Below are 25,497 nucleotides of genomic sequence, written 5' to 3' on the forward strand. Positions count from 1 at the left end.
TCTGCGGTGACGCGCCGGCGGCAGAACCACCGCGGTGGCCAAGAGGCCGGAGCGGCGCTGAGCTGCGAGGGCCGCCCGACGCCGCTTAATTTATATTATACATGGCTTTCATTAAACTGCTGTTTTACTTCATGTTTTTAGTTACATGTGTAGCGCCCCTTTGCCTACATTGCTGGCTAAACGTAGAAAACCATGTAAAATAACCAAATACGGGCGCCCTGAGTTCCTATCATTAAAAGGTGATAATCTGTAGTCGTTATTATCGGATTAGTTATGAGTTCCCTTATAGAATCTGTTAATGAAATAATGAATTGAAACAGTAAATGTCTTTCTTCTTTTTACTCTGAAAATATATTTCAAATGAAATTACCCTGAATTTAGTAAAATGAAATATCTTACATTTGTAAATAAACCATAAACACATTCGAAGGAGTGGGCACAACTTAAAATAACTCAAATTACCTTTAAAGCAATGTACAGTCAATAAGGAATGTGTCTTAACTCAAAACCTTACAATTAAAGTTTCCTTTTAAAGTTCAAAAATCAAACCCTCGGTGTCCATCAGTCACTTTCACACTGTTAGACCTTTTATTGTAATTTTACAGTAACTTACTGGCAACACTGTTGCCAGCAAGTTACTGTAATTACCATTCTACAGTAGTCTTACTGGCAACACTGTTGCCAGTAAGGCAACAGTACCCTTACTGGCAACAGTGTTGCCAGTAAGTTACTGTAATTACCATTCTACAGTACCTTTACTGTTATGATATTTCACAGTTAATGTTTACTGTGAGTGTGCTTTACAGTTATAACTGCATTACTGTAAATGTAGTTTATAGTATAATACAGTAATTGTATTTTATAGTAAAGCTGGTCTACTGTAAACTTGTTTCACAACATAATGTCAGAGTTTTACTGTAAATTAAAGTTTACATTTCTTTAAGATAAGAATATTTTACCATAAACCGAAAGATTTCATAAAAGAAATTTTAGTCCAAGTATTGTGAATAACAGGTATTTATTTTCAGCAGATTTGTAGAAATAAAATCCATTTACATATTCGCAATGTCATAAAAAACAATGTCACAATACAATATAATGTGCTATAAAACAACAAAACCATAGAACACATTTCCTACATCAGAAGAACTTTTATTCCATTCGTCAAACAAAATCAGTGGGATCCATCTTGTGGAAGCTGAACTGTAAAGAATAAGACAGACAATGTGGGAGGTCATGAGATGGTCAGGAAGTTATCTACATTGTCAAATCGACAGGAAGTTGACAAATTAAGCTGAAGTGACAATGTTCACATGCATAAAATCTTTGTCATAAAGCAGCATTAAGTTGATAATTTGTTTTAAAAAAAAATCCATTGGACTGAAGTGATAATAGAAGCTGCATAAAGAATGAGCAGGACTGGCTTCACTTCAGGTTTTTGGACTGTTTATGGCAAAAGCAGTCAGTCAGTCTTCAGTAATTCAAAAGATTGCGTACTACAAATGTCCCCAAGGGGACGATGAAGTACAACAATCTTTTTAGTCATTTTGTTGGTGCTGACGGATTACTGCAAAGGTGTGCCTAATAAACTGAAAACTGCATAGTATAAAAATACACCACACTTAAACGACTACACACTTATAAATTTCTGTGATTTATTAAGAGATGCAGCGACATCCACTTTTTACCACGGACACAGAAAAGATGCAGGCTACTCTAAAGGGCTATTGTGTAGGAATCACATGGCATTTATAAATAATCATTAAAATCAGATTAAAAAGGCTAAAGTAAAGTCAGAGCATGCAAGATAGGAGGAAAAGACAACAAAATAATAAACATTTACATTTGGTAAAATACTTACCTAGTTGGAAGTCCTCCATTCAAATTCAGCAAGTTGTTGGAAGAAGGTGGTGATCCGAGAGTTGACACTGACTACTTTCCTCTTGACAAGACTTCCCGTCTTGCGGCTTGTACCGACTTTGGCTGTGCATTTGGTACCAACATCTGGATTGATCCTCACAAAGAATCTTTTAACAGAAATAAAATATATTAATTGTATTTTTTAATGAAGACGTACAATACAGCAATCAGCTATGGTTCTTCATCATCAGTCAAACTGTCATTAAATTTAATTCATAAATGGCTTGGTGTAGAGTACTTGCCGTTGTATCATCTCCAGCGTGGTGGATGCTGACTCCTGATACTCCAGATTGAAGACAGAATATGACCCAAAAAAGACAGCAAGGACGCTGGCAAAGTCATGTAGTTGCTCAGGCTGGAAAAATACCTTCTCCTCCATACTGACCATCCACCGGGTTGCAGACATCAAGCTATTTCCTAAAATAGACAAACCCTTGTCAGGCTAACGCTAGTGAGTAAAAGTACAGACTACCATAACAATTACATACATTGCTACGAAAAAATTATAGTGATAGAAAATATTCCTCTTACCAAGCATAATTACCCTTGGTGTAGTGGGTAAGGTCATTTCCATTTCAACAGACATCTTGGTGGAAGATACCTTTAAAACATAAAAGGAAAACTCTCTTAAATATGAATTACTGGTAGTAATTTATATTTAAAGGGCCAGTTCACCCAGATTACAACAGGTTTTGGAGAACCTCATCCCGGAGACTAGACTAGACTTTACCCCTACATCCTGCTACCACTCTGAAACAGCGGATGTGAATGACAGTTTGTGGGGCTAAATGCATTTTTTAAAGCATTACATTCCACAAGTGTTCAGTCTGACTTCTGCAATGGCGGTGACTCCTGTGCATGTGGGACCTGAATGCAGAAAATGTTCTGAAGGAAGCAGGACATTGCTCTATTCCACATGCAAACCGATAATTAGCTGTGTGTTGATGTTTCTTCACATGACTACAAAATTCTGTAAATTCTGAAGTACAAATGCTGCAGAATTTACACCTGTACATAGTTGCACCTGTTAGTACTGACTTAACTTTAAATTTACAGGAGCATGGTTTAAACATGTGAACAGTCCTTATATGTAACCAGGGTTGGAAATTAACTTTTTTTGTCCACCTGCCACTGTGGCTGAACCAACTCAAAAAATAACAGAAACTACTTTAATGTTTTTCACCTTTGTCCTCATTTACAGACTCTTATACACTGTGTTGGAGATGTAATGGTACTTTAGCAGGATAACCAGCTGTAGTAAGCTCAAAGTTATAGATTAGGTTAGCTGCTCCTCTACATTTCCAGACTATTTTGTGGCTTCAAATATGTTTGAAGAGCTGTCTTTTTACCTGTTGTCTTGTCTTTTGAAGAGATGAAGCTATGTTAGCAGTCAGCAGGACAGAACTGCACAGCCACTTGGAGGGAAAAAGCTTGGGAGTTAAAAAAAAAGGTCATCTGAAGAAAAGGAAAAAAAAGAACAATGTTAGAAATTCATCCTTGCTGACCTACGTAGCTAATCTGCACTTTTAACATCTGCAAGATCATAGTTTAAACAAATGAACAGTCATTAGACGTAAAAAAAAAAGAGAAGGGCGGGATCAATTATCAGTTAAGGTTATATTGTTCGACAAAGGATGTAGCAACAATGCTAACAGACACTCAGCACTGAGCTCATCTCAACCCAAAGCCGCCCGAGGAAGATTAAGCGGCAAAAGTCAAGCTAAAACCTTCAACGGTAAAATTAGCACCTTAGCTAATGTTAATTCCGAACCAGCTCAAAAAATAACAACATCATGTTTTCCTATCTTTCACCTCATTTACAGACACGTAACTTATAAGGTTGCAATATGCCTGATATATAATGCACCAGACGTAAAGGTAACGTTATTTTACCAGGCTAACCAGCACAAACCAGCTCATGCTACAATTCTAAGTTATAGCATTATAGCATGATGCTATAAGTTACGTTAACTCCATCTAAAATGTACATTTCCAGACTAGGTTTTGGCTTCAAACAGTTTTCTAAGAAGTGTTTTCTTACCTGTCTTGAAGAGCTGAAGCAGTGTGAGCCCACAGCACGGCGACAGAGCTGCACTTGCACTTGGAGAGAAAAAGCTTCGGAGTTTAAAACAAACGTCATCAGAAAACAGTTGGAAGCGAAGCCACGCTTGATGACGTAGCTAGATAAACTGCACGTTAATGTTAGCTAGGATGTGAAAAAAACAAAAGTACATGCTCTCTTTCTGCCTTAAAAATATGTTAACCACTAAAGGAGTAAAAATACAGAAACAGGGAACCACGATGAAGCAGCTATGATGACCGTTGGAAATCAAATATAATTCTTACTGTATATTAAAAGTACAGTACCACTACTGTAATGTGTAAACAGTAAATTACTGCAAATTCAAAACATACAGTAAGTTACTGTAATACTATGTACTATACCCATAATGCAATGCAAACTACAGTAACTACTTGTAAAGATGTCTTATGGTAGGGTGACCAAACGTCCGTATTTCCAGGGACATGTCCGTATTTCACGTCCTGTCCCGGGCGTCCCGGGGTTTTTTTTAGAAAGTGAGGAAATGTCCTGTTTTTTAAATTACCTTCATTGGACCATTAAATTTACAGGCACTAGGGCACTGCGCACGGCCCTGCGTGTGACGTAATCCCTGAGCCGCGTCAGTGCGGGCAGCCCTGTTCTTAATCAGAAGATAGATAGCGTGGCTGTCAGTGGCCAACAACATACGAAAGCGCAAATGTATGTTTACCTACTATTTACAAAAGAGTTTCCCCGCTTTCAGACTCCCCCCCCCCTCCCCCCCCTCGCTGCAACGTGTCCTGGTTTTCCCAACTGAAAATATGGTCACCCTATTTATGGTAGTTTTACTGGGCATTTTGTGGTATTTAACTGTAAAAAATACAGCAAAGGCTAACAGTGTATGATGACCGTTGGGAATCAAATATAATTCTTACTGTATATTATAAGTACAGTACCACTACTGTAATGTGTAAACAGTAAATTACTGCAAATTCAAAACATACAGTAAGTTACTGTAATACTATGTACTATACCCATAATGCAATGCAAACTACAGTAACTACTTGTAAAGATGTTTTACGGTAGTTTTACTGGGCATTTTGTGGTATTTAGCTGTAGAAAATACAGCAAAGGATAACAGTGCAGGGCATTAACAAACAAATACAACAAGCAAAATCATCAGAGTCATTAGCAAATCCTAAGCTATGCCGGCTTTATAATAACTAAAATGACCCAAAAAGTACGTTGCAGGCCTGAACGTCGCTTGAGTGCGTTGGGGCCTGGAAACTTAAACACTGGCCGCTTCACTCAATGAGCAAACAAAAGAAATTGACTCGGTACCTGACTCGTTGCGTTTACAAGTGAAGAGTAGAGCGTTCACGTGCTCACAGCGTGGACCTGTCGTGGCTCCGCACGCGCCTCCTGCAGGGACTCCCGCAGCACTGAATCTCCCGGTCCCCACCGTGTAGTCGATCTCGGTCACCTTTTCCAAACGAAACCACAACTCCTCCGGTGTCCAAGACGATTCTCGCCTCCAAGTTCACAAAGAACAGCAGTCGTGTAGCTCCCCGACGCGGTAGCCAACCCTCCTCACTGTCTTTTAAGCGAGCTCGGGGTTGACCAGTCCATGACAGCCTTGATCCTCTCTGGGTCCGGTCAGACTAGTCCCCTCTCTAGGATGTAGCCAAGGAAGGAGATGGATGATCTATGGAATTCACATTTCTCGGCCTTAACAAAAAGATGGTTCTTGAGGAGGCGCTGGAGGACCAAACGAACGTGTCTGCGGTGAGACTCGATGTCCCGGGAGTAGATTAGAATATCATCTAGATAGACGAAAACAAAGACATTCAAAAAATCGCGGAGGACATCATTTATAAGGGCCTGAAATATGGCAGCTGAATTGGACAGGCCAAATGGCATAACCAAGTACTCAAAGTGGCCTAGCGGGGTCTTAAAGGCCGTCTTCCATTCATCACCCTGATGTATACGGACAAGATGGTAGGCATTACGGAGATCGAGTTTGGAGAAAATGGTCGCGTCTTGTACAGGTTCAAATGCCGAAGCAATAAGGGGAAGAGGGTACTTGTTTTTAACAGTGATGTGATTTAGCCCCCTATAATCTATGCAAGGACGGAGGGACCCATTCTTCTTACTGACAAAAAAGAAACCCGCTCCCAACGGTGATGAGGAATGTCTGATGAGACCTGCCGCTAAAGATTCGCTTATATACTTCTCCATAGCCTGACGTTCTGGCCGGGAGATATTATAGAGGCGACTGGAAGGGAGCGGAGCACCTGGAAGAAGCTCAATGGCGCAGTCGTAAGGTCGGTGCAGGGGTAGAGAGAGCGCTTTGTCCTTGCTAAATACCTGTTTAAGGTCGTGATATTCCTCTGGAACGCTGGTGAGATCTACGGGGTCCGCTCCTTTTCGTTCCGCCGTAGATGGCTTTGGAGGGATGGCTGACTGCAGACAGGAGGAGAGACAGTTAGTAGACCAGGATTCCACATGATTGTGTGGCCAGTTTATATGCGGGTTGTGTTGCTGTAGCCAGGTGAAACCCAAAACTACAGGTGACTGAGTCGAGGGAAAAACAAAAAAGGAGATGGTCTCGTGATGATTACCTGAGGCAATAAGCTGGAGCGGTATTGTCCTGTGGGTAATATTTGGTAATGGCTTTCCATTTAGGGCGGAGACACTGAACGGAACAGGGAGTCTAACGGTTTCAATCCCAGCTTGCTGATCTAGAGATTGATCTATAAAATTTTGCTCACAACCTGAGTCAATGAGTGCTGAAATGGAGTCATGGAGTCATTATTGAACAGTAGTGTGGCCGGTAACAAGAAACCGGGGGATGATGCGATGCCTTCACGGTCCGTCAGTTTCCCCACTCCGACTGACGGACCTGCGGGTTTGGGCGAACCGGACAGGTGGCAATATAATGACCCGACTTTCCACAATAGATGCACTGGTTAAGTTCTCTACGCCGCTGCTTCTCCTCCTGCGTGAGGCGCGCTCGGCCGATCTGCATCGGTTCAGGCTCTGGAGATGCGGTTCTGGGTGACGGTGGCTGTAGTGATTTCTGGGAGGCCAATAAAGGAACCCTGACTGCTTGTTTCCCACTTCTTTTACTCCTCCTCTCCCTAAGGCGACGATCAAGACGGGTAGCGAGGGTTATAAGCCCATTCAAAGTGCGCGGCTCATCTAACGGTGCTAACTCGTCCTTTATTGACTTATTTAACGCCTGGAAAAATACGCTCTTAAGTGCGCAACTATTCCAATCGGACGCGGCTGCAAGAGTACGGAACTCGATAGAAAATTCAGCAACCGATCTTTGTCCCTGCCTTAATGTCCACAGGCTGCGAGATATGCTCGCCTGGTCTATTGTGTGGTCAAATACTAATTTAAACTCTTCAATAAATTCAGAAAAGAAACACCCAAACTCTGTCGGATCATCAAATCGTGCCTCCGCCCACCTTAATGCCTTGCCTGTGAGCAGCCCGAGCACAAAAGAGATTTTAGCGTTGTCATGGGGGTAGGCCTGAGGAGATCGGTTGAAAGCCAGGGAGCACTGGAGTAAAAAAACCCCACAACCTCCCGTTTCACCAGATAATTTATCGGGAGTGGGGGCTCTGACGTCATGAGTCGGACTTATCTGCTGCCCAACGGGTGCGGATGTCTCAGCTTCCTCTGCAGGTCGGGGTGACTGTGTAGGCTGAAGGCTTTGGAGCAAGCTGGCTAGACGATCCAAGCGCTGGTTTGTCGCCTCCTGACTCTCGCTCAGAGCGTGGAGAACCACCTCATGAGACTGCAGTAGGGAATGCTGCTCCGCCATGGTCGGTCTGAGAGCCTCTGCTGGGTTCGAGTGGCCAGAGTGTTCTGTCATGCTGCTTTGAACTCTCCGAACCTACATCCAAAGACACTCTCAGGAGATCAGATTAAAGATTTATTTACAAAGGACAATTGGTGTGTAGTGCAGGAGTGTCCGATCAGGAGCGGGCCGGTGTGATCGAACAGCTGGTAGGTGGGCGTAACTCGTCAGGGAGCTCAGCGGATGGAACTGCAAATCCCGTACTTCGCATGGAGTGTCCAGACAACAGGAGCCTAGGAATCACAGAAAGGTACAGGACAGGTAAGCGTGCGAAACAGACTGGATATCTTTCTAGAGATCTCAGGACCAGATGTACCACAAAGGCGACAACACTCTGGCGACGAAGTGCCGGGAACCCGCTCCTAATATGCTCCCGCTGATGATCCACAGGTGTGCCGAAACACACCTGTGGAGAGGGTGTGTGAATACGCCAGCGAGCTCTCGAACGCCCCCTAGAAGGAAACCAGAGGAACTGCCGAAGCCGCAGATCCTGACATCTACCAGAGTTTGAGTTCTAGTTTTATTGCTCACCTGTTCTGCCTGCAGTTTGTATTTGCTGATAATATTAATTAAATCATTAAACTAAGTTTAACTCTGCTTTTGGCTCTGAACCTTCAACCATAAATCATAACAACACCATTTAGTTTTGTTGTTCATTATTTCTTTAAGTGTTGCTATGTTGATGCTTTATTTAGTGTTATGTTTCTTGTCTACATTGATTTATTTTCTTAGATTATTATCAGGCCTGTTTCTTGGTTCCAGTTCCTCAGTTCAGCTACTTTGTCCCAGTAATCAAACCCATTTAACCAAACTGGGTTACACCACCAACCAGTTTCACCAGTTATTCAGGTTCCTAGTTTTGTTTCCTGCTCTGCTGGATTTTCTGTTCTGTTTTGCTCAGTTTCGCTCTGTTCTTTGCTCACATCAGGCCTGATTAAGTTAAAGAGAAAGTTTATAGAGAAAATAAATCAGCCTAATGCCAGCCTGTCTGTGATTGGCTCTCTGAGACCCACCATGACAGCAGCAGCCATTCAGCTGTGGAAAACACCTTGGTGGACCTAGCCCCGCCTTCCAGACGCAGCTCCTCCTCTGAGTTTCACAGAGCAGCGTAACCCTACGACTCCCTCACTCAGCTCCTTCAGACTAGCCAGCAGTAATTAGCAAACACCTGCTGGAACTGCTGAGGTCATTATGAGTCATTATTGGTAGGTTAATAATTATTGATTTTATTTATTTTTGTTTCATTATTTTTAAGTGTTTCTCCAAGTGTAGTGGCGATTGTTTGTCAAACCAAACATCCAATAAAAGTTCCATCAGCCACTATATGGCACTGGGGTCCAGATTCTTCACGCAGGCAAAAGAAGTTTAATGTCCAAACTTGTTGATTATCTTGGTTGCTTTTATTTTCCTTTTCAGCAAACAATTACAACGTTCAAACTTTCCTTTGTTCTCCTGTCTACTTCTGTCGCTCTGGTAAAAAACATAGGCCCCAAACCCAAATGCCTGCTGGTCCTTCTTCTTCTTGATGAAATTTATTGGCGGTTGGCAAAAAACGTTGGGTGAGCATTACCGCCACCAACTGGTAAGGAGTGTGGACCACATGACAGCCTGCAGGTCCTTTACATTTACAGAAAGTGGACTGACCCACCTTACTTCCTGTCTGACTCAGAAAGAATAAATAAGAAAAAATAATAAAACAAAAGATAAATAGAATCAACAATTATTAACCTGCAAATAAACTCTGTAAATAATACAAAAAATAGAAATTTAAGAATAAACTAACAAAATTCAAATGGATAAAGAAATAAAGAATAAATAGCTCCAACACTAAGTAAGACAGAAAGAACTGTGGGTCCATCTTCTATAGAGACTGGTACAGAACCAGCACGCACTGGGTTTGGGGCCTATAGGTTTTTACCAGAGCAGGAGAGGCAGCAAGAAACAATGAAAAGTTCAATTTTGTTATTTGCTTGTCAATCTGGAGAAAATAAACCATAAAGAGGAACCTTCAAGTTTTGTGCATTAGTTCTTTTGCCTGCGTATGAAACAGCAGCAGTGGGTTTGATAGACAATCACCACTGAACTTCTCAATGAAACGCTGGTAAAATGTTAAAGGGTTAATAGAGGAGCCATGTTGTGATGACTTCATGAAGGCGGAGCTTCAGAAAGAGCAGAAGCTTCTTAAAGAGACAGGCCCAATTTCAAGGCACTAGGTTATGAAGACAAATTTCTTATATGTCAATATTGACAAATTTAATTCTTAGAACAACTTAAAGTAACATATTTACTCTATTGGGTAACAATATTTGAAGGGGTGAAGACCGACATGATGCTGTCATAAACATATAGTCTTAATGAATGTTTATGAATATTGTCATAAAGTGTCATTCTGTAAATAATGACATTTTTAATGCAAAGTTACATAAAAACTTGTATTAAAAGTACATTAAAAGTGTCCTTTAACAAATGAACTTCATGACAGCGATCAAACATTCATCAAGACTCCTTCATGTTCATAACAGCATCGTGACAGTTTTATGCACAAACCTTCAAATAAAGTTTTACCCTTGATTGTGATAAAATGGCCCAACATGCCTCTAAATCTCTACATACTAAAATAAATGCCCCTTAATCAACTTGTTTTAACTGAAGTTTCCCTGATTTGTCCTCAGAGTTCAGAAATGTCTTCTGGCAGCAACCTGCAGTCTAAAGATCAGTTTCTTTGCTCCATCTGTCTGGATGTGTTCACTGATCCAGTCACCACACCATGTGGACACAACTTCTGCAAAACCTGCATCACTCAGCTCTGGGATATAAATGTTCCCTACAAGTGTCCTCTGTGCAACAAGCATTTCACCTCCAGGCCTCAGCTGGGAGTCAACACTTTATTAAAAGAGATGGTTGATCAGTTCAGAGGTGAAGCTCAGCAGGAAGCCAGCAGCAGCTCAGAGCAACAAGCTGCCAAACCAGGAGAAGTTCCCTGTGACGTCTGCACTGGACCCAAACTGAAGGCCCTGAAGTCCTGCATGGTGTGTCTGCTCTCCTACTGCCAGACTCACCTGGAGCCTCACCTGACCGCTCCACGTCTGAAGAAACATCAGCTGATGGAGCCGGTGGAGAACCTGGAGGACAGGATGTGTCTGCAGCACGATAAACCTCTGGAGCTGTTCTGTAGGACAGACCAGACATGCGTCTGCTTGGTCTGTCCTGTTTTAGACCACAAGAACCACGAGTTTGTTCCTCTGAGAGAAGAATCTGAAGGAAAGAAGGCAGAGCTGAGGAAGACGGAGGCTGAAGTTCAGGAGATGATCCAGAAGAGACGACTGAAGATCCAGGAGATCAGAGAGTCGGTGAAGATCAGTAAAGATGCTGCAGACAGAGAGAAAGCTGGAGGTGTTCAGATCTTCACGGCTCTGATAGAGTCTGCTGAGAGAGGCCTGAAGGAGCTCCTCAAGGAGATCCAAGACAAACAGGAAACTACAGAGAAACAGGCTGAAGACTTCATCAGAGATCTGGAACAGGAGATCTCTGAGCTGAAGAAGAGGAGCTCTGAGGTCAAGCAGCTCTCACAGGATGAAGATCACCTCCACCTCCTCCAAAGCTTCTCCTCCCTGAAAGATGCTCCACCCACCAAGACCTGGACAGAGGTCAGAGTTCATCCACCATCATATGAGGGGACTGTGGTGAGAGCTGTGGTTCAGGTTGAGCAGAAGATCAGGGAGACAATGATGAAGAAGTTGATGGAGGCTGAGATGAAGAGGATCCATCAGTTTGCTGTTGATGTGACTCTGGATCCTGATACAGCTCATCCTAACCTCATCCTGTCTGATGATGGAAAACAGGTGAAAAATGGAGACGAGAGGAAGAATCTTCCAGACAAACCAGTGAGATTTTCCCAGTGTCCGTGTGTTTTAGGACAGCAGAGTTTCTCTGCAGGCAAATTTTACTTTGAGGTTCAGGTTAAAGGAAAGACTAACTGGGATTTAGGAGTGGCCAGAGAATCCATCAACAGGAAGGGAATAATCACACTGAGACCTCAGGACGGTTTCTGGACTGTTGTGCTGAGAAAAGGAAATGAGTACAAAGCTGCTGCTGGACCTTCAGTGCGTCTCCATCTCCATCCTGGTCCTCAGAAGGTGGGGGTGTTTGTGGATTATGAGGAGGGTCTGGTCTCCTTTTATGATGTAGATGCTGCAGCTCTGATTTACTCCTTTACTGGCTGCTGCTTCAAGGAGAAACTCTACCCATACTTTGGTCCATGTCCTAATGCTGGAGGTAAAAACTCTGATCCTCTGATCATCTGTCCTGTTAATCAGGCTGATTGTTGATCTGATGAAGATGATGAAGATGAATCTGAGTGACTCTGCAGGTGAAGTCCTGCTGCTGGAGAGGAGAGTTTGGAAACATCCTCAGCAGGAAATCAGTTATTTTCTGCTTCTGATTAGTTATAAAGTCAAATCAAATTGTTTTATCTCAGAGTTTATTTTATTGCTCTACTGATTGTTTCATCTTGTTTCCTTTTTCATGTTTTATTGATGATCAGTTTTAAACCTGCATTCAATGTTTCAACCTGTTCATCAAATTAAACTGATTTCTAACAATAGTAACATTTAAATCTTGTTTTTCCTCATTAGTTCTGCTTCTTGGTGGTTTGGTCTGAACTTTTAATCAGAAGTCAAAATTTAACTTGTGATGATTAAATTGAAAATTGTGGAATGGATTTTTTTCTATTAATTTTGATGTTATGATTGCAGATAATCAGAAAATAATGTTTTAGTTTTTTGGCTGAAGCTGAAACCTTAAAGTCCTTCTGCTCCTTTCCAGCCTGCGCTGCATTTTAATGCAATAATGAGACAAAACATTATGACCAGGGCTGCTGCACTGAAAAACATCAAATATTACTGAGCTGTCTGGTTTCCTGAGCAATAACCCAGTTCACCTTTCTGTTCGTCAGGTCATAATAGATAATATATTTATTTATTGTCCTTGGTTTCCACAACTATTCAAGAAAAGAAAATAATTTTTTAGATTAATTTCATTGTATTTGAACAGTTTTTATTCACAAATGTGAACATGATAGAAAAATCCCTCGTTTTGTGACTTTTAAACTTGATCTATTTCACTATTTTTAGTTACTATTAAAACACTGAGAGTATTATTTAACCTCAATTTATGTACATTATGTTATGCAGTCATTATCACACATCAACATGTTGGTCCGTCATGTAACGGTGTGGTGAGAGGTGGTGAGGCAGACGCAGCAGACCCAGGATGCAGTGAGAAATGATGGTTTTAATGATGAATGAAGTCAAAACAGTCCAAAAACACCAGGCAGCACGACTGAGCGGAAGCCAGGGCTCAACGCCGGTAGCAACTGGTTTTACTTATGGACACACGAAGGACTGAGAGCATGTTAGACGCCAAATGAGACGAGGACCCGACAAAGACACAGACACACAGGTGACACTAAATACACAGGAGGTAATTGGGGAATGAGAAACACCTGGGAGTAATCAAAGGGAGACAGGACAACACGAAGACTCAGGGACACAGAAAACTCGAAATAAATACAGAAAAACACAGATCACAACATGGTCATTGTTTCAAAATAAACTCTAACCAGCTGGGTTCTAGTCTAGATTTAAAGGAACTCAGTGTTTCGGCAGTTTTGCAGTTTTCTGGAAATTTGTTCCAGATTTCTGGTGCATAGAAGCTGAATGTTCCTCCATGTTTGGTTCTGGTTTTGAATAAACTCAGCAACAGGTGGAGGTGAAGCTTCAGATTTGCAGCGCTGCGTTCAGGTCAGCGCGGCGATCTGAGCTCCCTCTTCCAACATGTCTGCCGTCCTGTGTGCGGTCTGCTGGGTTTGAGGCTGTGTGGGCCGGCATGGCCAGCCTGCAGTCGGCCCAGATGGCTCAGTAAGGCCGCGGCGCTGAAAACACACACACACCTGAAGCGCAGCTCTGCCTGTTCACAGAGGAGAAAACCGACACTGGGCCAGAGAAACTGGAGGCTGTCAGAGGAAATAAAAATCCTCCATCTCTGCCTGGCAGACAGATTGCTACTTCACTCCTGAAAGAGCCGAAAGGAGGAAGAGGAGGAAGAGGAGGACGCAAACTTCACTCTGTGGGACTTCCAGGAAGCTGACAACAGCGTCCCAGAGCGAGCGTGGGAAAGACGGAGAGGTGACAGAAGTGTCCAGAGCTCATGAAATAATTAGCTGCTGCTGTTACCTCCATGTCAGAGCAGGTAGTGAAGCTGTCAGTCAGCGAGGCTGCAGAGGGAAACTCAGGGTGATAATGATCCTGCAGCCGGACCGGGCCGGGTCGGGCAGGGGAGCGACGGGCCGGGTGTCAGGACGGATCACAGAGAGGAGACCTCTGATCCTCTAACCTCAGAGCATCAGAGGTCTCCTCCTCCAAATGGTGCTTTATGTGACAGAGCAACACAAACAGCTGCAGGACTGAAAAGAGAGAAGATGGTCCCTGGAATCTGAAAAGTGTGGCATGAATGTATGCATCTACTGAGCCTGTGCAACTACATCACCTGATCACGCTGCGGCGCCATGACGGACATCCCAGTATCGAACAGAACCGACTGTGATTGTTTCCCAGTACAGCCACGTCTCCTACTGGTTCGCGTCCTGCTGTTTTATCTGTGGAAGCAAACTGGAAACAGCTAGCTTAGAAACCGACCGCTTCCTCCCTCCTGATGGGTTTATTTCATAATACATCACCTTTAAAACTCTTAGATTTGTCTTGGACTGGATCAAATCTACAGGGCACCAACAGAAATACACCCTCTCAGTTTTAACGGTTTATCAGGATCCATTAAAGCTAAAATGTAAAGCTAACTGATCTGCCTTGCTATTAGCAGGTAATGCAGAGAAAGTGTATGAATCTGTCAGGATCTGTGTTTTCTGTGTTCATTTAGAGTTTTTTGTGTCCTTGCGTCTCTTCGTTGTCCTGTCCTCCCCTTGATTGTTCCCAGGTGTGTCTCGTTCTGTCATTACCCTCCCATGTATTTAACTCCACCTGTGTTCCTTGTTCCTCGTCGGGTCCTCGTCAACGTCAATGTTAGCTTCTTCGTCGTCAGTGTTTCCATGTGCCTGCTGTTCGTTGTTTGGACTGTGCTTCTTCATTAAATTCATCATTCATCATACCTGGGTCCGCTGCATCTGCCTCACCACTCTCACCACCCGCACTTCATGACAGAATCTGTGTTCCAACAAACAAATTCAAGGTTTAATTTTCTCTTTTCTGCTCCATTTTACTCTCAGATCTATAAAATCATTAGTGACCTTTTATAAAACATCTGTTCCTCCCACCAATCTGAGAAAAGTTATGAGTTAATTTCACAATCTGTAATTAACTCAGAATTTTAGTCAAGAACCATCAAAAAAAGCAACATTTCAATTTAAAACCCTTTTATGCTGAAAGCTCATTGAATAAAAAGACATATGGGGATATTTATAGTTTGTAATCTGTTATTCAGGTTATTAAACCATCAGATTGGTGCAAAGTGTTATTCTAGCCATTCAGATTTCTGGTTTTCAGAAATTTCTTTAGAAAAGTGGATACTGACATTAGCATTAGCATCTGTGCTGCTGCTACATGTTTAGCATTCAGATGCTACTTTGTTATTTTTTGCCAGTTAGCTGTGGCTCCTGATTGTTCAAGTTGAGCTGATGTGTCTGTGGACGGAGTTCATCCAGTCAGGACTCATAACATTCATAAAGTCTGGAAACAGCTTAGAAACCGACTCATTTCTTCTCCTTCCTGCTATTTGTTGATTTGATCAAATTTGATTTGAATTCATGGCACATGATTTATATTACTATGTCATAAACAGCATTTCCTCTTTCACTGGAGCAGCCTGGCTCCAGGGGGGTAGGGGGAATGAATATGTAGCAATAATAATATTATCAAGTAAAAGAAAAACATTTAGTGGAGTAAAACTACTTTTATAAGTACCTTTATCCAAAAAAGTTACTCAAGTGAATGCAACAAGTACTGCACACTTTTAAACATAAACAACAACAGTAGTCTACAGGCTGCTAGTTAACAAGCTTAAGGTGCTGTATTGATATTAGCTAGTCATCATTTAGCTAACATTAGCTAGTCATCATTTAGCTAACATTAGCTAGTCATCATTTAGCTAACATTAGCTAGTCATCACTTAGCTAACATTAGCTAGTCATCACTTAGCTAACATTAGCTCCATCCAACAGCTTTACTCAACTCAATCTTTTAGTTTTGGGGGGAAAACTGTGCAAAGTTCTTTGTGTTTAGCTGGTTTGCTGCCATGATTCAAACACACCTGAGTAGCTGCACAGGTGTAAACCCAGCTAGCGTCTTAGCGCTCATGTTACGTTTAAAGGCGGCTCGGAAAAGCAGGTTACGACGTGTTAACAACGGATTAGCAGTTTTAACTGCTGAAAAAAGTGACCAAAGCCCCCATTGCCCCCAATGCCCGCCCATGGCCTGCACTGGGGCAGACAGTGAGGCTAATTCTTACCATAATGCCCAGCAACGGTGGCTTGTGGAGTACAAAAAGGTTCGTGTTTCGGATCGAGTCTGATTCACAGCGAGAAGCGAACTGCGAATCGAGACACCTAAAAAATGGGCCTCGGCCCGGTTGTTAGTTCTGCACTGCGGTTCGTTTTGACTGGATTCTCACTTCCACTGAAGGTCTGGTGTCAGGTTTAGCGGTGGTGAGTGGTGAGTGGTGGAGGCAGGCGCTGAGACCCAGGTAGGATGAATGATGGTGAATTTAATAAAGAAACAATAATCCAGGGAATCCAAAACACAAAGTCCAGGCAGCACAAAGGAGCGGATGCAGAAGCTCACAAACAGTGACAACCGGTACTGGACAAACACGACCAGGACCAAAGAACACAGGTGGGGTTAAATACACAGAGGGTAATCAAGGAGACAAGAAACACCTGGGAACAATCACGGGGAGACAGGACAACACGGAGACTAAGAGACACAGAAACTCAAAATAAACACAGATAAGGAGCAGATCCTGACATCCGGACCGACAGGAGAAACCAACTCTGAGTTCAGGTGAGGCTTTAAAACCTAAAAACAGAGTTAAATGGGAAACATGGCGGCGGAAGCGTCAGAAATTAGATCCTTGTGACCGGAGGAGAGTGTTGGAGCTTCTTGACCAGATCAACATCCTCATTATTTCAGACCAAATTCTCCAGCCGAGGAGGAGATGAACCCTGACGGAGTTTAAAGTCTCTTTCTGGAGTGAGAGATTTTCTTTAACTATCCCATCTGATGATCATTTACCCTTTAATTACATTCCTCCATTTCCTGCTTCTTAAACCTAAACCTCTCTGTCTTGTTTTCCCCTCTGGTAAACTAAACAACAACATTTCAGCCTTTTAATGAGTTTTACTAATATTTCCATGTCTGTTTAGCTTTTTTAGAAAGCGCGGTGGAAGCTGAAATGGAAGCCTGCTAATGGTTTCCCTCAGAGCCATAAATCTGTGCCGTGTTTTGGAGCGGGCAGCGGCACAACACACACCGCCTCGCTGTACACACACAGACATCGTCCGCTCATTTACATTTTCCTCCTGCAGTGTTTCTACCTCTGCATTCATGAGCTCACATCACACTCTCTTTATGTGTTTATTTAATAAAGATATGCCTGTTCAATCATGAAAACACGGCTCCGCTGCGGTTTGTAAGCCAGTAATTTACATGGTAATTTTGATGGGAGTTGTTGTGGGCTGATATGTGGCGGCTGGGCGGCTGAGCGGACACATCCACCGCTGAAACGGAATATTTCTTTAACATAATGAGGATATTTATCCGGGGCTTTGACTTTGTGTTTGTTGCTGCTGGTTACTGCGCTCCGGCCGGGCTATTCGCCAGAGTGTCAGGGTAAAAAGAAAGTACACCTTCTTTTAGGGTGCATTCCCACCACCTCTGTTTAGTCCACTTTAACTGAACTCTACTTTGTTTACTGGTTCCAAGTCCGGTTCTATTGGAGACGTCTGGATGTGTAATCGGCCAAAAGGTGAACTCCAGTCCGTCTGCAAACCTGGGTCTCAGTTTGGTTAAAGTGAACTCTGGTGTATTTCAAAGCATATATGAACACCAAGCGAACTGGAGGCCGCTCCAAAAGCAGGAAAAGGACTACAGAGCAGGGCATTCTGGGTAAATACAACCAAAACACAAACATTTCTCCTGATAGCGCTAGCAGAAGAAATGACTTGTGATTCTAAAATAATCCTAAAGTTACAAAATGTTGCTCCATCTCCAGATGCTGTGGTTCTTTTTCTCTGCTCTGAGTCAAACCAGCCTGTTCCCCTCCTGGCCTGTGGGGGCGCTGCACCAACAACCACTGCAGGAAACAACACAAAAACCTCTGAAGACACTGAGCACAACTTTCTTCTTCACCAAATCTAAACAAAAATGGAGTGGAATCAGATTTCATCTCTGCTTTGATGTCAAAGGTCAAAAGGAAATCACTCTTCCAGAAGCCCTGAGGTTCATTCAAAACGCCGATTCTTTACAGACTGGAGGCTTTTTCCACTAAACTCTTCCATCTTTTTCTAGCTGTTCTGTCATAAAGTTTAATCCAGAGTGAAGCCCTAGAAAATGACAGACTGTTTAGTTCTTTACTTTTTCATCACTCAATCTAGTTTGAGAACCAAATATTGTCCTAAAGATTACAGAGCTAACAAATTAGAAAAAAACTTACCTTTCTGTGCTACAGAGTTCCAGCTCATTTAAAACCTGTTTACAGAAACGCTGTTTCACCACCGTGTGTGACTGAAGCTGCTCTGCTGCGTTTAAACGTCCTGCTCTGCCTGCTAGCTGCATGCAGCACACAGCAGCGAGGCCCAGTGATTTAAAATCCAGGAATGTTTCTGTGGAACATCTGCAATTAAAGCAGCATGTGTTCATAAAAACAAATCGACCATCGGCCTTCATCCTCCAATTACGTGGCTTTATTAAAATGCTCCTCTGGAGGCCAAGCGGGGGGCGCAGCGTCGGGGGGGCGACAGCTTTATGAGCCGCAACCTGGAACTGACAGCACAAGGTTCTGCAGCACGGCTCCCACTGATTGGTTCATTTCACATGACAGAAATGAAGGACGTGTTTGTTTTACCGTATTTCTGGAGTTACAAAAAGCAACAGATAAACCAAACAGAACAGGCTGTCAAACCTCCACTGATACAGTTAGTATCAGTTAGTATGTTCAGACATTACAGGTGACCCGTTAGACTTACCTGGACAGGTTAGGATAGAGAAGTGGCCTATTCAAAACATGCTCATTATATTTTATTTGTGCAAAATTATTCCGAGATAATGAGACACTAGTCTGGTCAGTTCTGGCTACTTTCAGCTTCTTTTCTCAGAATACTGACTTTAGTCTTCTGGAAGAAAATTAAAAATTCTGAAATTTAATTCAGAAATCTGAGAAAAAAGTCAGAATTAATTTTTTCCAGACGGTGGCCCAAATCCCCATCTGTATTAAAGCCCAAACCTAAAAAAACCCCAAACTAAACATTTATTGGGGTATCTGTATGTATTTATCCAAACATATTTTTCATGTCAAAAATCCATTATTCCCAGAGTCTTTATAAGATAACAGACATAAACTGATTTTTATCTCTTGGCAGTATGATTTAAGTCTGTAAAGCTGCATTGATGCTAACAACCTCATTACGTTAGCATCGTTAGATAATGAGGCTAACCCAGGTGATATCTCACCTTTCCCAGATTAACTTCCAGGTTTTAGTTTGTGAACTGCACGGCCCGCCCACAGCCAAACGCCCAGCAGAGTTCATATTTCCACTCAGCCAGCAGAGTTTTAGGTCATAAGAAAGCAATCCACACCTCAGTCTATCTCAGAGACACGAATTCGTCCTCCAGGTACTTTGATATGAGCCGGCCGGATGCTGATGCTGCTGCCCGGGCGACAGTGATGGAATGAGAGGAGACAGGGAGAAGATTAGTTTGTCCGGCGCTGCCAGAGTGATGGATGCAAAGGAAACCTGGAAGATCTCGTAGACAAACACGCAACCTTTGGCGCGATGCATCTGGACGTAACTGTAATAAAACACGGAGACATGATGCAATCCAGACGAAGCCGTAAAGACATCACAGCGTTGGAGAAAGTTTGACTGAATATCATCACTTTTACTCTCTTCATGTCACCTTGTCTGGTTTTAAATGAATTTCTGTGTTTCTGAGTTGAAGTCTGCTGACCAGCGTCTCCCTCCAGTCTGTACTGGGATCCAGTTTGTAATCGCCTGCAGCAGGATGTTCCCAGTTTGATGCAGCAGCATCAACAAACAGCCGTGATGACTTTCCCTTTCTCTATGGAAGCCCATTTCCAGCATGGAAAAAATAAAATAAAAGTCCAACAATAAGTCATAATTAAAAGTTTTAAAATAATAATCAGGAGACAAAAGGCTTTGACTTCGAATCTCATAATTATGACTTAAAAAGTCAAAATCATGACTTTGTATTTCAATTATAACTGAAGGTTATGATTTCAGAAGTCAAAATTATGACTTATTGCCTCATAATTACAACTTTCAAAGTTAGGATGGTGACTCTGAATTTTATAATCATGACCTTAAATCTCATAATTATGACTGAAAGTCAAAACTATGACTTTATATCTTTGGGTTTAAAAGTCCAAATTATGACTGTAGCTCATAACTATGAGTTATGAGTCAAAGACACAATTTTTATTCTTGTAAAAAACTGATAAGTATGACTTCCTGTTGGGCTTTTAATTTTTCTTTCATGGCACAAATGGGCTTCCGTAGACTTGCTGAGGCTGGATGACAGAACCACACCCTCGTCACTCAGTAATGATGCAGATGAAAACATGGAGGAGCAGATATAGCAGCTCTCCTAATGATATTTCCAAATGGGTTTAACACACCAACACACACACCAACACACACACCAACACACACTTCCTCTCTGAGTGTGATTGTACTTTAATAATCCGTCATTTGGGCTAATGTGCCAGCGTTCCCCCATTATCGTCTCAGGCGTGTTTGTTGTTCAACATCATCATGTATAATTAAAGTCAACACTTGTCAAAATGCTAATTTGCTGCATCCATGGTGGCGTTGATGGTGTAAAACACAAACTGGCTCTTTCTCTCTGTAAGGCGGCGGTTTCTCATGTGAGGACAGGAAGTTTCCTGCAGAGGCAAAAACAAGCTGGAAACATTTTTCATGAGAACATATAAAGGTTTGGATAGAATCCTGTGTACAGCCCAACTTTCTTCATATTTTACACAACACTATCAAATGTTTTTCAGACGTTATGAAGCTTTCAGAGGTTTTTTATTTGGAATTTTTCACTTAGTTTCAGTCAAGAATCTGACAGTTTGTAGAGGAATATTTCTAATTGTAAAGTTAATCATGTAGAGTGGCTCAGTGAAGCCGTTTTTCCTCATTTGTCCCAATTAAGCTGTTCTGTAATCAAAACTATGATGCAGTTTTTAGCTTCGCCACTAGGGGGCGCGGTTGTTTTGTGAGCATTGTTTTGTTCTAGATGTAAAATGGTGTTCATGAAAGCCGTCATCCATAGAAGTCATGTTTTAAAACAGTATATGTGTTATAATAGGATTTAATTTTCTGTTTTGTTTGGCCTGTGGTCGCACTCCTTACCAGTTGGTGGCAGTAATGCTTCCTTCAGTTATTTTCCTATCGCTAATATAACAAAGAAGAAGTAGTGATGTTTATGTGGTTCCTCAATGAGACTGGTGAGCTACAGAGTATTTTGTGTTTCAGAATCATCATTTGTGTGTTTGATTAATCTGGACATTTCTGGACGCTAAGCTAAGCTAAGCTAAGCTAACCTTGACTCTAAACTGGTGATTTTCATCATACTTACTTGCTTTCTTTTACTTTAGCAATTTGAATGCAAGATTGGAGAGCAGTGAGATTAATGTTTTATTTCATGTATTACTAAATGTGGCTTAGGCTCTAAGTAAAGGTCTTGGGCCTAGTAGTAAGGCTTAAAGGACAAGTATGTGACTAACGTTTAAATTGGATTATAATTTGTTTTCTTTATTTGGTTTTGTAGAATTGCACACACCTTTTGCCTAAACCTGCTAATTAAAAACCAGAAACTCATCATTTGGTCTCATCATTTCCTCACCAGCGTTAACCGAACCCCAGTCTTACAAATCTCCACCATAACGGCCCAAATTTCTGTGTAGTTTCTTGGTATTTCAGGAGACAGAGCAACTCAAAGTAGAACTCATCTGAAGTGGAAGCAAAATGACACGTAGTTTAAATTTTTTTAACCAAATCTGAAAAATGTCGATGGCGTGATGGATGGATGGAGAAGTTTGTTCTTTTATTGACAGAAGATGGTGAATAATATTTCTTCTGCCTCCACAGAGCTTGTAGCTTCATGGCTTTGTAACAGATTTACATGATTCAGAGCGCTGGGCTGCATTAACATGGAAATAAATAAATGGAGTAAACACCTCAGCAGCTCAGAGTGAGTCACTTGCCTCCAGGCGGCCCAGTAACGAGATGTGTCATCCATCTAACTTTCAGCAGACATGGCCTTTTTAAAAATGTAAAACGCTGTTTTTTGATTCGAGCATCTCCCTCCGGCCAATCAGCAACCTGACGTAAAGATCAGAACAAGAACGGATGCGGTGCTGTCACATGTTTGCATAAAAAAGTTTGACCTTTAATGGAAATGCATGATGATGGAGCGTTATGACGCGATGTTTATCTGATGCTAAGTAAGACAGAGGTTGGATGTTCCCTCAGGAACAAAACTTCTGATTGAATCTAGAGAGGCTTCTAATTTTACTCATTCAGAGCTGCTTTGATTTCCCTGAGATGCAGCAACACTGGAGAAACAAAGAAACATTAAATGCTTTAAAAGTTCAGTAACTTAGTAGGTTTCCAACCACAAGGAGGTCTGTCCTATCTGGTCATTCTTGGTATTATGCCGATAAACCAGCCAGAAACTGTTTGGTCTTGCAGGATCGTGACGAGTTCTTCAGATGGACAATAATCTAGATTTAGTTTCAAGAGGAAAATGAGGAGTTTAACTCTGAAAATCCAACATCAGGTGTACAAGAACCTTCTGCTTAGGAAGCAGCCCTCTCTTTGTTCACCCGTCGCTCATCAAGAAGACTCACCGCTCCTCTTCCTCTTCCTGCTGGTCCGCCTCTTATCAGAAGCCTGGATCCAGATATACGCAGCTTAATGTTTTGTGCATCTAGTAACTGTATTTCCGACCAAAGCAAAAAGTCTTGATTTTGGTTTTATTCAGACTTCTGGAGGAGTTGAAGAGCAGCCAATGGTCGCCTGATGTCTGTTCTAGACCAGCGCTAAGAGGGTGCCCTCCGCTCCAAGCTAGCGTGTTAGCTGCACGCACTCCTGCTGCTGCTAACAGCTGCCATTGTTTCCAGGATCAGAGGAAACAATATTCTGACTGCAGCTGGTTCTCACCACTTCGCCAAAGTTGCCTCGTTCATCAAAATTACTCCAAAACTCTCAGGAATGACTGAAACATGAGTTTGTTTCTGGGTGGAGATAAAACAGCAACCAAATCAAGTCCTGCTTCATTGTCCATTTCAGGGTTTACTTTACCTAAACTTTAGCCAGCAGGTATTTATAGAGAGTAACTGACACTGAACTGTTTATTTTCTTGTTAATCAAGTTTTGCTCTGACTTTGTAATTTTTATCTAAATTACTAGTTTTGTTAATAATTGCCTTAAGCCATTAGTTATAGGTCAATTCATAGCCAATCAGACCTACAGAGGTCATGTTTAAATAATTAACTGCAAGGTGGAAACTGGACTTGGTCTGGACTCTGAACGCCACAGTGGTTCTGATCTTCCAGCAGAAAGTTGCAGGATTTTCAGAGTGGTGGTTTGTGACCCAGTTAAATCATGGACATGTTGTGAGATCATCATGTTAATATTCTGATAAATAAACCAAACTGAACAAGAGCAGGAAAAACCTCTGGTGAGGAATCAGTGTCAGATAACGGATCTCCTGTTACCAGGAACCTTTAAAGGAAACCTGAGAAACTCAGAATCCATTATTAGAAAAAAACCTAAACACAAAAAAATGTTATCTAGAAATTTGTTTGAGGTTTGCAGCAGCGTGACTTGTTCAAATAAATGTAACCTCTCTACCAGCTGCTGTGGTTTTCATCTGTCCGGTATCTGCCGTGTATTTCTGCTGCTGGTTCCAGGCTGGATAAACTGGGAACCCTGACTGGTCCGCCTCTACAAAATGAAACATTCGGTTCGTCAGAAGTAGGATTTCTTTACCGGATCTGTAAAGGTGGTTATTTTCAGCTGAGCTCAGGGAGGGAAGGCTCAGGTGGTTTGGACGTGTTTGGACTTCCTTCCGCCTCTCCAGCTGAAGCACGGCCTTCTGCTGACATTCAGTCCAAATATTTATTTTTGCCGTTCTAATTTAGAGCCCAGCTCAGTGTCGCTCGGCGGCCATAATGACGCTGCTGGTGCGCTGTGTACCTGCGAGGACTGGGACCACTTAAACTACATGACAAACAGGTGCCAGTTAATGAGCAGAGGCTGACCCAGCTGCAGCTGCCCGATTCAACGTGATGCAGCAAATACCTGGAAAAATAAAGACCTGAACCGTCACTGGCTAATGACCTGAACAGGTGAAACCGGAGAGCTGCAGGTCACATCCTGCTGACCCAAGGATGGATGGATGTGCTGCAGCATAAAATGATTAGCATCATTGTGCTTTTTATAGAAAATTAATTATATATTTGATTAATAGCTTAAAAACTTCCAATTTAAGTTGATTTAATGTTACGTTTAGGTTGGATCGTCTCATGGTTTGTTTTTTCTGTTAGCTTCAAATTCTACTTTTTGTTTTATTGCATTTCTCCATTTTTAAGAAGATCTTAAATTATTTAAACTTAACCTCAAGTGCACAAAGACATACAAGAGATTGTTAGCTCTAATTATAAGTTATTAATAAATAAAAGCCACACTGATAAAGTTTCAGAAAATCTAATTACACCCAGAAATCCTATATTTACACAAAGTACATAAACTCCTGTAGCTTAAGATGCACAGCAGACAAACATTTCATTTGAGGAAATTAAACCAACTTTTCAGCAGAAAGTTGCTAAGACTGGTTAAATGTTGCCATGACGACACACTTCAATTAAAATCAACCTTTTACACTAATTTAGGGTCCATCAGCTGCAGCTGGTGACAAACTGCATGGCTGTTGCTCTGCTGAAGAGGCCGGGCTCTTTGCAGCTACGTCACTAAATCGTTCCAGGCTAAAATCATGATGGACGTCGGAAATGAGGGACGGGAATATTGAACAGAGAGACTGAAATTATTCCCAAGTTGTTTCAGAAAACAATTTCCAAAACTTGTTTTCATGGCCTCTACTTGTTTGAGTCAAACTAATTAGTCTGTAACTCGCCTGGTTGGGCTCAAAGACGGCAGGATTTACAGAAACCTGAAACAGCTGAGAAACCGACCAGAACCTCCTCCATCCTGACCCGTTGACCAAATTACCGACTTTGCCTGAATTCACACCACATGATTTATGTCTCTATGTCATAAACAGCGTTTGAGCAGCGTTAGAAACGTACAAAAGACGAGACGCCAACCAGTTTTTTTATACATGCTAGGCTACATGAC

At 42.0% G+C, this 25,497-nt stretch overlaps 1 protein-coding gene and 1 long non-coding RNA gene across 2 annotated transcripts; one reads left to right on the forward strand and one right to left on the reverse strand.

Moving 5' to 3' along the window:
- Positions 1 to 2,293: 2,293 nt before the first annotated feature.
- On the reverse strand, positions 2,294 to 3,311 carry LOC111608458. The gene is made up of 3 exons (XR_002752679.1): positions 3,270 to 3,311; positions 2,452 to 2,521; positions 2,294 to 2,337 (listed from the first exon to the last, which is right to left on the reverse strand). It is a non-coding gene; the product is annotated as an uncharacterized LOC111608458 (long non-coding RNA).
- Positions 3,312 to 10,439: 7,128 nt separating this feature from the next.
- On the forward strand, positions 10,440 to 12,157 carry LOC111608441 (E3 ubiquitin-protein ligase TRIM21-like). The gene has a single exon (XM_023332781.1). The coding sequence runs from the start codon at positions 10,451 to 10,453 to the stop codon at positions 12,155 to 12,157; it is 1,707 nt and encodes a 568-aa protein (XP_023188549.1). The 5' UTR covers positions 10,440 to 10,450.
- The last annotated feature ends 13,340 nt before the right edge of the window (positions 12,158 to 25,497 follow it).

Source organism: Xiphophorus maculatus, chromosome 4, assembly GCF_002775205.1.
Source record: "Xiphophorus maculatus strain JP 163 A chromosome 4, X_maculatus-5.0-male, whole genome shotgun sequence".
In the NCBI taxonomy this organism is placed as follows: domain Eukaryota; kingdom Metazoa; phylum Chordata; class Actinopteri; order Cyprinodontiformes; family Poeciliidae; genus Xiphophorus; species Xiphophorus maculatus.

Bases quoted from the DNA above. Each gene is read 5' to 3' on its own strand.
- LOC111608441 (XM_023332781.1), top strand. From the start codon at position 10,451: ATGCCCCTTAATCAACTTGTTTTAACTGAAGTTTCCCTGATTTGTCCT.